This window comes from Salmo salar, chromosome ssa14 (genome assembly GCF_905237065.1).
Source record: "Salmo salar chromosome ssa14, Ssal_v3.1, whole genome shotgun sequence".
NCBI classification, from domain to species: domain Eukaryota; kingdom Metazoa; phylum Chordata; class Actinopteri; order Salmoniformes; family Salmonidae; genus Salmo; species Salmo salar.
The window spans coordinates 95968779-95981281 of record NC_059455.1 but is presented as its reverse complement, the minus strand read 5'-3'; the positions used below and the strand labels follow the sequence as shown (position 1 = coordinate 95981281).

Below are 12503 nucleotides of genomic sequence, written 5' to 3'. Positions count from 1 at the left end.
ACTGGATGAACGTCTTAATTCTGACATGAGACTGTGAGAGCTGGTTGCTATGACATCTCACCTCCAATTAAATCTCTCTCTCCTCTTTCCTCCTTCCTCCCTCTGTCCCTCCATCTACTTGTGTAACTAACGTAGCATTGCTACCCACAGTCACTAAACACAGTCCTGCTATTGTAACGAGTGGGAGTAAACATGACGTGAGTGGACTTCAGTGGGTCGTGTGTTTGTGTGACATGTGAGTGAACTTCAGTGGGTCGTGTGTTTGTGTGACATGTGAGTGGACTTCAGTGGGTCGTGTGTTTGTGTGACATGTGAGTGAACTTCAGTGGGTCGTGTGTTTGTGTGACATGTGAGTGGACTTCAGTGGGTCGTGTGTTTGTGTGACATGTGAGTGAACTTCAGTGGCTCTTTACTCAATGTTCTCCAAAAGATGTGATGCAACAGCAATGAAGTGCAGCCTAGCGAGATTAGGGCAACATCTCTCTTCTCCACCGCAGAGACTCCCATGTGACTCCCAAGCCAACCCACAGGACAGGAGGGTACAGAGCGACCCACTGGCATTCACAATACACCCTGTCGCCACACACGCACACAAATCTGAGAATAAAATCCCTGCATGGGGACGACGCCACTGAACACCTGGTTTAGAAGAGAATACGGGATAAAAGAGTCAGGAGGTCTAGAGATAAGACAGACTGGGGTTGAGACAGGTTGGGGAGAAAGCTTTGAGATAGGGTGATAAGAGAGGATTGAGACAGGGGGTGGGGAGAGAGGGTTGAGACTGGGTGGGGAGAAAGCTTTGAGATAGGGTGATAAGAGAGGATTGAGACAGGGGGTGGGGAGAGAGGGGGTTGAGACTGGGTGGGGTGAGAGGGTTGAGACTGGGAGAAGAGAGAGGGGGTTGTGACTGGGGGGGAGAGAGGGTAGAGACCGGGGGTGGGGAGAGAGGGGGTTGAGACTGGGTAGAGAGAGGGGGTTGAGACTGGGTAGAAAGAGAGAGGGTTGAGACTGGGTAGAGAGAGAGAGGGTTGAGACTGGGGGTGGGGAGAGGGTTGAGACTGGGTAGAGAGAGGGGGTTGAGACTGGGTAGAGAGAGGGGTTGAGACTGGGTGGGGGAGAGGGTTGAGACTGGGGGTGGGGAGAGGGTTGAGAGTTGGGGTGGGGGGGAGAGGGTTGATACTGGGGGTGGGGGGAGAGAGGGGGTTGAAACTGGGGTGGAGAGGGTTGAGAGTTGGGGTGGGGGGAGAGAGTTGAGACTGGGGTGGGGAGAGAGAGGGGGTTGAGACTGGGGTGGAGAGGGTTGAGAGTTGGGGTGGGGGGGAGAGAGTTGAGACTGGGGTGGGGAGAGAGAGGGGGTTGAGACTGGGAGGAGAGAGAGAGGGTTGAGACTGGGAGGAGAGAGAGGGGGTTGAGACTGGGGGTGGGGAGAGAGAGGGTTGAGACTGGGGGTGGGGAGAGAGAGGGTTGAGACTGGAGGTGGGGAGAGAGAGGGTTGAGACTGGAGGTGGGGAGAGAGAGGGTTGAGACTGGAGGTGGGGAGAGAGAGGGTTGAGACTGGAGGTGGGGAGAGAGAGGGTTGAGACTGGAGGTGGGGAGAGAGGGGGTTGAGACTGGAGGTGGGGAGAGAGGGGGTGGAGACTGGGTGGGGGAGAGAGGGGGTTGAGACTAGAGGGAGAGAGATTGTTGAGACTAGAGGGAGAGAGAGTTGAATTAAGAGAAGAAGGGAATGAGACAGTGATTGGAGAGTCAGAGAAAGAAACAGAAAGACAAAATCAATGGACTCCCAACCTCTACCTGTCTGGCATGCCAGTAAAGTCCTATCGTTTAAAAAACGTAATCACGACAGCTGTGATGGAAACAGGAAGTTTCGGTACAATTTGATAAAAGTCTACAGATAATTTGTTAAATTGACATGGTGAGGATATTTTGTGTGTCGGTAAAATGTATTATGCGAGAAATGGCGGTGGAAACGTCGTCATGGGCAAATATTGATCAAATAACCACCATATGGAAGAAAACTTGGAGTCATGCGATGATACTGTATGGTGTGTTGTCCTCCCACTACGACTCTGGAAACCAGAGGCTACAGATGAAATAAATGACGATGAACTTCACAGGGTGGTGATCTTGATGCTCCTTTACAATGAATAAAGTCTTATTCTGGTGACATGATGATCGATGCTTGACTGCTGTTTGACAAATAACAATATTCTCGCTGCTTGACTAGCCGAGTCATGCAGACTAGCCTACCTTCACTGTATCTGTGAGCTGTTGAATAGAGTGCACATGCCAAGACCAGAGTGAGCACATTTTGCTTTGTAACACAACAGTTTTTATAATACAACAAATCAGTAGAGATGAAAATGCCATGGAAACACATTGAACTTTACATTTGTATTCGGTACAAGAAAACTTAAGTGAAAGAAAGTAAACGTTTGTCTTCACGCCCTGATTTTTATCCATTTAACACGTCCATTTGGTGTTAACACATCACTGGTGGGAAATTAAGCATATTTTCTTACCATCACAATACACAATATATACTGAACAAAAATCTAAAATCGCAACACGCAACAATTTCAATAACTGTATTAAGTTACAGTTCATATACGGATATCAGTAAATTGAAGAGAAAAAAAAATGAATAAGGCCCTAATTTATGGATTTCACATGACTGGGCAGGGGCGCAGCCATGGGTGGGCCTGGTCCAGCCCACTTGGGAGCTAGGCCCACCAATTGGGGAGCCAGGTCCAGCCAATCAGAATGAGGTTTTCCCCACGAAAGCGCTTAATTACAGACAGAAATACTCCTCAGTTTCATCAGCTGTCCGGGTGGCTGGGGTCAGATGATCCAGCAGGTGAAGAAGCCGGATGTGGAGGTCCTGGGCTGACATGGTTACAAGTGGTCTGTGGTTTTGAGGGCGGATGGACGTACTGCCGCGTACCGCCGCTCCGGTGCCCATGGTGCTGGGAGGTGCTGTGCGTAGGGAGACTGGAGGAGGTTCCGTCTCGTGCACCATCTGTGGCTGCAGAGGTCACACTGCCGGTCGGTGCCGGGTTGGTTCCTCTGGGGATCGATGCAGCAGGCAGGGCGCTCTGGCGTCATCACAGGTGAGCCGGCACCATTCTCACCCAGAGTCCTCTGTTGCACACATGTTTTCATATGTTACTTTTCCTGATTTTTCCCAGCATTCCCAGCATAAGGCGCTCGTCGATTCAGGCACGGCTGGGAATTTTATAGACAGATCGTTCGCCCTTAGTTTAGGGATCCCCATTGTTCCCGTGGCTGTGCCATTCCCCGTTCACGCCTTAGACAGTCGACCATTAGGGTCAGGGTTGATTAGGGAGGCCACCGCTCCTCTGGGTATGGTGACGTAGGGGGGGTCATACGGAGAGAATCAGTCTCTTTCTCATTGACTCTCCTGCGTTTTCCGTGGTGCTAGGCCTACCCTGGTTAGCTCGTCACGACCCCACTGTTTCTTGGCAATGGAGGGCTCTCACGGGGTGGTCGCGAGAGTGCTTGGGGAGGTGTTTAGGGGTTTCCGTTGGTGCTACTACAGTGGAAAGTCCAGACCAGGTCTCCACCGTGCGCATTCCCCCCTGAATATGCCAAAAAGAAGGCGACTCAATTACCACCTCATCGACGGGGCGATTGTGCGATAAATCTCCTGGTAGACGCTGCACTTCCCAGTAGTCACGTGTATCCCGTCACACGCGGAGACGGTGGCTATGGAAACATATGTCTCCGAATCCTTGCGTCAGGGGTACATTCGGTCCTCCACTTCACCCGCCTCCTCGAGTTTCTTTTTTGTGAAGAAGAAGGAGGGAGTTCTGCGCCCGTGTATTGACTATCGAGGTCTAAACCAGATCACAGTGAGGTACAGTTACCCGCTACTGCTCATTGCCATAGCGATTGAGTCAATGCACAGGGCGAGCTTCTTCACCAAACTAGATCTCAGGAGCGCTTACAACCTGGTGCGTATCTGGGAGGGAGACGAGTGGAAGACGGCGTTCAGTACGACCTCAGGGCATTATGAGTACCTCGTCATGCCGTACCGGTTGATGAATGCGCCATCAGTCTTCCAAGCCTTCGTAGACGAGATTTTCAGGGACCTGCACGGGCAGGGTGTAGTGGTGTATATTGATGACATTCTGATATAATCCGCTACATGCGCCGAGCATGTGTCTCTGGTGTGCAGGGTGCTTGGTCGACTGTTGGAGCATGACCTGTATGTCAAGGCTGAGAAATGCCTGTTCTTTCAGCATGCCGTCTCCTTCCTAGGGAATCACATTTCCACATCAGGGATGGAGATGGAGAGTGACCGCATTTCAGCCGTGCGTAATTGGCCAACTCCCACCACGGTAAAGGAGGTGCAGCGGTTCCTAGGGTTTGCCAATTACTACCGGAGGTTTATCCGGGGTTTTGGTCAGGTAGAGGCTCCCATTACCTCACTGCTGAAGGGGGGCTCGGTATGTTTGCAGTGGTCGGCTGAGGCGGACAGGGCTTTTGGTCACCTGAGGGCTCTGTTTACCTTTGCTCTATACTGGTTTCGAGGCATCGGGCGGGGGGCCTTCAGTACCTCGTGGAGTGGGAGGGGTGTGGTCCGGAGGAGAGGTGCTGGGTTCCGGTGGAGGACGTGTTGGACCCTTCAATGCTGCGGGAGTTCTACCGTCTCCGTCCGGATCGTCCTGCGCCTCGCCCTCCGGGTTGTCCCCGAGGCCAGCGTCGGCGCACTGCTGGAGCAGCGCGTCGGGGGGGTACTGTCACGACTTCCACCGAAGTCGTGTCCTCTCCTTGTTGGGGCGGCGCTCGGCGTCGCCGGTCTTCTAGCCATCGTCGATCCACTTTTCATTTTCCAATTGTTTTGTCTTGTTTTTCCACACACCTGGTTTCAATTCCCTAATTTATTTGTTGTGTATTTAACCCTCTGTTCCCCCCATGTCCTTGTGTGGGATTGTTTATTGTAGTGCTTGTGCACGTTCCCCGTGAGCGCACAACGGGTTTTTTTTGTGCCCATTTATCTTGTTGTTCTGGATGCCATTGGTTTTGCTTAATATATCTCCGGTTATTACCCAGTTCTGCTCTCCTGCGCCTGACTTCTCTGATGCCAGTTACGCACCCCGCTACACCAACCCTGTTCCTGGAGAGATACTCTCCTGTAGGTTATCACTCCAACCCTGTTCCTGGAGAGATGCCCTCCTGTAGGTCTTCACTCCAACCTGTTCCTGGAGAGCTACAGTCCTGTAGGTTTATACTCCAACCCTGTTCCTGGAGAGATGCTCTCCTGTAGGTTTATACTCCAACCCTGTTCCTGGAGAGATGCTCTCCTGTAGGTTTATACTCCAACCCTGTTCCTGGAGAGATGCTCTCCTGTAGGTTTATACTCCAACCCTGTTCCTGGAGAGATGCTCTCCTGTAGGTTTATACTCCAACCCTGTTCCTGGAGAGATGCTCTCCTGTAGGTTTTCACTACAACCCTGTTCCTCTAGGGGTGTGGCTGAGTCTTGGGCTTTGTTCAGGGCCATGATGATAGGTGATATCTGTGCAGCAACGAGTTGGGAATTTTGTTGTTGTTATTGTTCTTGTTGTTGTTTGGATGTAACTGCACCCAGTGTGGCTCATAGGGGTCTTATGGCTGGTTCCAGGAGTGGGTGTCAGGTAGCATGCAGGTTACCACAGGTTCCCTGTGGGTTTGAGCCTTGGGCTACCTTGGTTCATCGATGAGGCAGTGAGCGAACGAGAATGTTTTGGACTTGCAGTTCCTTGTGTGAGTTCTGGCATTCCAGACTCAGGCCTCTGTGGGAGCCTTTTTGGAACCAGTAGGGTCTATGGACTTAGGCAGCCATGGTCGATGTTTGGCAGAATTTTGGCCGGGTTACCACGATTTCCCTGTGGGTTAGAGCCATTGGCTGCCTTGATGGGCGGCAGCTCATAGAGTGCTCATTTATCAGGGTTACCACAGTTCCCTCTGGGTTTGAACCTTGGTCTGTCGTGATTCATTTACTCTGGTTGATGCTATGCGGCGCACGTGTGCACGTTACCAAGTCACGACAGGTGTTCTGTTATTTTGGACTTGAGTTCTGACATTTCAGGCTCGCAAGGTAACTATTGTTCATGGAAGCGTGGGGTCTATGGACTTGGGATGCAGTAGCAGCATGTCAGTGTGCTGTGGGGTCTATGGACTTGGGATGCAGTGGCAGCATGTCAGTGTGCTGTGGGGTCTATGGACTTGGGATGCAGTAGCAGCATGTCAGTGTGCTGTGGGGTCTATGGACTTGGGATGCAGTGGCAGTATGTCAGTGTGCTGTGGGGTCTATGGACTTGGGATGCAGTGGCAGCATGTCAGTGTGCTGTGGGGTCTATGGACTTGGGATGCAGTGGCAGCATGTCAGTGTGCTGTGGGGTCTATGGACTTGGGATGCAGTGGCAGCATGTCAGTGTGCTGTGGGGTCTATGGACTTGGGATGCAGTGGCAGCATGTCAGTGTGCTGTGGGGTCTATGGACTTGGGATGCAGTGGCAGCATGTCAGTGTGCTGTGGGGTCTATGGACTTGGGATGCAGTGGCAGCATAGCCAAGTTGCGTCAGGTTCAGGGTTCTTTACATCGGGCTCTGACAGTTCAGGCTTCCTGGGTAAATATTAGGGAAAAAGGGTAGCTTCTGTAACCCTTTTTTGGAGCCGAGGGACCTGTGGGTGCAGTGGCCCTCCTAGTTTGGTACGCTCTGAACCGGCTTGGGGGCGTGATTGTATGTCCCTATAGTATGTTATACAGAGTGACCAACTGAGAGGGAACGTACAGTTATGAATATAACTACTGTTCCATGAAGGAGGGAACGAGGTAACCCATATGTTGGCCCCTCGTCGTTAGGGGGTTTGGGCTCGCTGAAAAGCGGTACTGAATTGAGGATATAAATGTGAGCCCCGGTGTTATAGCCAGGAAGTCGTGGCTTCCAAGGGCGGGCTCTGCATTCATTGGCTTGTAGGGCGTGCTTAAAGTTTTCTTCAGGTGAATGTGATTGGTTGTTAAGTTAAGGCATTAACTCTAACAAGTAAAGGTTAAGGGTTAAGGTTTGGAATAAGCTTCAAACAGAAAAACCAAAAATGAGTGCCTAGCACTGGGTTTGAACCCATGATCCTCGGAGCTTAAGCACGTAGTTTAAGCCGTTCCTCTATCCCCATCCCCAACAACCTAGCAAGCCGCAAGCCTACTAGATGATAATACGTGCTCACGTTCCCCCTAGTGGATGACATTGAAGGCATCTCCTGACGTCCTGGACAAACGTTAAATACTATAGTCGATCTGGTGTGATCTCGCTGGCTAGCTACCATGTCATTGTAAATAAGAATTTGTTCTTATCTGACCTGTCTGGTTAAATTAAGGGACCACTAAGCTACGCTGGCTAGCATTACCATACTGCTGCTAGCAATATGCTGAGTGATACACTTACCACAGTATGAAAGAGACTGATTATTAGCAGGCATTATGCCTATAGGTGTACAACAGACCTACAGCTAACCCACACTGTGAAGTTATGTAGTTTATAGCTATGCAGCTACAGCATCTTTCTGCTATGCTGAGGTAATATTTGACCCCGGATGAAAGAAGAAAACAAAATCAGCACCATTCTATAAGGCAGAGACAAAAGCATTTGAGAGATTAAATTCAATATAAAAAGCTACTGTCAGTAGCCAAAAGTGTCAGGGTGATTTAAAATGCTTTGCTATTAAATATCCAATCTTCATCTGATAAATCAATATCATATTAGTCAATCACCTTCACACCAATAGATTAATATCCCCTCATATTTACACAGGCGTTCAGACCGGGGGTGGGCGGTGTGAAAGGCACAGGATATAAAGTATTTGAAACAGCTAAGACGTAATCTATGAAAAACAGACGAAGGGAAGACGAAAGCGAGAGAACAGAAAAAAAAAATAGAATGCCTTCAAGGATATGAAGAGAGGGAGGAGAAGAGAGAGAGGAGAAGAGAAGGAGGTGAAAAGAGAGAGGAGAAGAGAGGGAGGAGAAGAGAGGGAGGTGAAGAGAGGGAGGTGAAAAGAGAGAGGAGAAGAGAGGGAGGAGAAGAGAGGGAGGTGAAAAGAGAGAGGAGAAGAGAGGGAGGTGAAAAGACGGAGGTGAAGAGAGGGAGGTGAAAAGAGAGAGGAGAAGAGAGGGAGGAGAAGAGAGGGAGGTGAAAAGACGGAGGAGAAGAGAGGGAGGTGAAAAGACGGAGGAGAAGAGAGGGAGGTGAAAAGACGGAGGAGAAGAGAGGGAGGTGAAAAGAGAGAGGAGAAGAGAGGGAGGAGAAGAGAGGGAGGTGAAAAGAGAGAGGAGAAGAGAGGGAGGTGAAAAGACGGAGGAGAAGAGAGGGAGGTGAAAAGAGAGAGGAGAAGAGAGGGAGGAGAAGAGAGGGAGGTGAAAAGAGGGAGGTGAAAAGAGAGAGGAGAAGAGAGAGAGGAGAAGAGAGGGAGGAGAAGAGAGGGAGGAGAAGAGAGGGGGGTAAAAAGAGGGAGGTGAAAAGAGAGAGGAGAAGAGAGCGAGGTGAAAAGAGGGAGGAGAAGAGAGGGAGGAGAAGAGAGAGAGGAGAAGAGAGGGAGGAGAAGAGAGGGAGGTGAAAGGGGGAGGTGAAAAGAGAGAGGAGAAGAGAGGGAGGTGAAAAGACGAAGGAGAAGAGAGGGAGGTGAAAAGAGAAGAGAAGAGAGGGAGGTGAAAAGACGAAGGAGAAGAGAGGGAGGTGAAAAGACGAAGGAGAAGAGAGGGAGGAGAAGAGAGGGAGGTGAAAGGGGGAGGTGAAAAGAGAGAGGAGAAGAGAGGGAGGTGAAAAGACGAAGGAGAAGAGAGGGAGGTGAAAAGAGAGGAGAAGAGAGGGAGGTGAAAAGACGAAGGAGAAGAGAGGGAGGTGAAAAGACGAAGGAGAAGAGAGGGAGGTGAAAAGACGGAGGAGAAGAGAGGGAGGTGAAAAGAGAGAGAGGAGAACAGATGATGGAAAAGAGAGAAAAGAATGAAGGGATGTGAGAGAGATGGAGAGAAAGAGAAGGAGAGAGTTTGACAAAGTCTCTGACTTGCAGGAATGGTGAAATATTACGAGCAGAGAAAAGAGGGAACAAGTAAGAGACAGAAGCGGATCAAGTTTTACCCCCAAAAAGAGAAGCTAAAGAGAAAGCTGGAAAGAGGAGAGCGAGGCCATAGGAAGCAAGGAGGAGATGGAGCAGTATTTTTAACCAGGCAGGTGAAAGAAAATGTGAGCAAAGGATAGAGAGGAAGAGCGATCATCACTGGTGGAAAAGTACCCAATTTTCATACTTGAGTAAAAATGAAGACGCCTTAATAGAAAATGACTCAAGTAATAGTGAAAGTCACCCAGTAAAATACTACTTAAGTAAAAGTCTAAAAGTATTTGGTTTTAAATATACTTAAGTATCAAAAGTAAAAGTATAAATCATTTCACATTTCTTATAAAGCAAGTTTCTTTAATTTACGGATAGCCAGGGGCACACTCCAACAATCAGACATAATTTAAAAACGAAGTATGTGTTTAGTGAGTCCACCAGATCAGAGGCAGTAGAGATGTCCAGGGATGTTCTCTTGATAAGTGTGTGAATTACACCATTTTCCTGTCCTGCTAAGCATTAAAAATGTGATGAGTACTTTTGGGTGTCAAGGAAAATGCATGGAGTAAAAACGACACCATTTTCTTCACTAATGTAGTGAAGAAAAAAATCTAAGTTGTCAAAAATATAAATAGTAAAGTAAAGATACCGCAAAAAACTGCTTAAGTAGTACTTGTGTTGTTATGTGTTAATAACATTTAGACTACGTTACCCAGCAGGCTATGCGGGGGGCAGATGGTTAAAGAATGCCTTGCATGGCTAAACATGGAGTTTTCTAGCTGAAGTATATGTTCATTAAAAGTAGTTAAACCTACGCCCCGGTTTGTCATTATATAAGGAACAAGCATAACAGTACTTTCAAGTATTTTTAAGTATGTACTTTACACCAGTAGCGATCATCCGAGGTCGAGTACGAACAACAACCTCATCCATAAGAATAATGTATTGTGATGAACCTTGCTGGTTGAGCAACAGGATGCTCCTATTAGCTCCACTGCCCTAAAATGGCTGTCAACAACTCCCCAAACATTTTTTTTTACCAAAGTGAAACTGACCTTGCTGGTTGAGCAACAGGATGCCCTAAAATGGCTGATAACAACTCAAAAACAATCCATTCCATACAATTCAAATGAAACCAAAGTGAAACTGACCTTACTGGTTGTGCAACAGGGGCTTAGCTCCACTGATCCAAAATGGCCGCCAACAACTAAAATGCAACAACATGAAACTGACCTTGCTGATTGAGCTGCAGAGTGCTCTTGCTCCACTGCGACAGCCCCACGATGGCCACCATCTTGGCTCCAAGGCTTGAGCGTCTCTTCTTGTTCCCGGCCAGTGTTCCCACCTCTCCCGGCCGACCGCCACTCCCGGGACTCTTCTCCAGGCTGTACATGGCTCCTGAGATACTGGAGGACCGGACAACGTTCCCCACCACTGCCGCCCTCATCCCGGAGAGACCGGTCATGCCACCGTGGACGGGACTGGGCACCTCGACAGAGCTGCTAAGCATCATGGCTACTGAGCAGGAGGACAGTCGATGGGCTGGAGGGGGTAGAGAGAGGGGAGAGGGGTTAGATTGAGTTGGGAGAGAAGAAGAAGGGGGATTAGATTGAGTTGGGAGAGAAGAAGAAGAACTTTATTAATCCATTTGAGATTGATATTTGTCTTCTGCAGTACCCAACCCTGCCGATATACAACACACAGTACAAAAAAAATGTATGAAATGTTTGCATTCACTACTGTAAGTCGCTCTGGATAAGAGCGTCTGCTAAATTACAAAAATGTAAATGTAAATGTACATACACGTAAACACACATTAGGTTGGAGACCCTGTCACAACATCCACAGAAGGGGGCGCCTCTTCTCGGTCGAGCGGCGCTCGGTGGTCGTCGTCGCCGGCCTACTAAGTGCCACCGATCTGTGTTTCAGTGTCTATTAGTTATGTCTGGTTTTTGTTTGCACCTGTTTTGTGTTTTGTCATTAGTGGGGGGGTTATTTAGTCTGTCTGTGTTTAGCTAGGATTTTGTGCGGGATTGTTCGTTGTTACGTGTGGTGTTACTTATATTATCTAGGCATTAGGGTTGCCGGGCTGCGCCCCGTCTGCCTTGTGAACTGAGCTTCTTTTTGTCCATTTTTCTGACTGTTATGCTCCCAGCCGTATGTGAAACTTACCCGTGGATTTATTAAATTAAGATTGTTCCAACGGACCTCAGTCTCCTGCGTTTGACTCACTCCTTAAACTGTTCATTCCGCTCGTGACAGACCCATACGGAAAACTCATGTATTATAATATACACTGCTCAAAAAAATAAAGGGAACACTTAAACAACACAATGTAACTCCAAGTCAATCACACTTCTGTGAAATCAAACTGTCCACTTAGGAAGCAACACTGATTGACAATAAATTTCACATGCTGTTGTGCAAATGGAATAGACAACAGGTGGAAATTATAGGCAATAAGCAAGACACCCCCAATAGAGGAGTGGTTCTGCAGGTTTTGACCACAGACCACTTCTCAGTTACTATGCTTCCTGGCTGATGTTTTGGTCACTTTTGAATGCTGGCGGTGCTTTCACTCTAGTGGTAACATGAGACGGAGTCTACAACCCACAGAAGTGGCTCAGGTAGTGCAGCTCATCCAGGATGGCACATCAATGTGAGCTGTGGTAAGAAGGTTTGCTGTGTCTGTCAGCGTAGTGTCCAGAGCATGGAGGCGCTACCAGGAGACAGGCCAGTACATCAGGAGACGTGGAGGCCGTAGGAGGGCAACAACCCAGCAGCAGGACTGCTACCTCCGCCTTTGTGCAAGGAGGAGCAGGAGAAGCACTGCCAGAGCCCTGCAAAATGACTTCCAGCAGGCCACAAATGTGCATGTGTCTGCTCAAACGGTCAGAAACAGACTCCATGAGGGTGGTATGAGGGCCCGACGTCCACAGGTGGGGGTTGTGCTTACAGCCCAACACCGTGCAGGACGTTTGGCATTTGTCAGAGAACACCAAGATTGGAAAATTCGCCACTGGCGCCCTGTGCTCTTCACAGATGAAAGCAGGTTCACACTGAGCACGTGACAGAGTCTGGATACGCAGTGGAGAACGTTCTGCTGCCTGCAACATCCTCCAGCATGACTGGTTTGGCGGTGGGTCAGTCATGGTGTGGAGTGGCATTTCTTTGGGAGGCCGCACAGCCCTCCATGTGCTCGCCAGAGGTAGCCTGACTGCCATTAGGTACCGAGATGAGATCCTCAGATCCCTTGTGAGACCATATGCTGGTGCGGTTGGCCCTGGGTTCCTCCTAATGCAAGACAATGCTAGACCTCATGTGGCTGGAGTGTGTCAGCAGTTCCTGCAAGAGGAAGGCATTGATGCTATGGACTGGCCCGCCCGTTCCCC

The 12503-nt window shown here is 49.2% G+C and overlaps 1 protein-coding gene across 1 annotated transcript in view; it reads right to left on the bottom strand.

The window, feature by feature from the left end:
- LOC106570720 (regulating synaptic membrane exocytosis protein 3-like) overlaps positions 1-12503 on the bottom strand; it is a 124594-nt gene that overhangs the window by 86582 nt on the left and 25509 nt on the right. Inside the window, exon 2 of the mRNA XM_014143202.2 lies at positions 10345-10653. Within this exon, the coding sequence (XP_013998677.1) occupies positions 10345-10624 (280 nt within the window). The 5' untranslated portion in view covers positions 10625-10653. The remainder of the gene's footprint in view (positions 1-10344; positions 10654-12503) is intronic.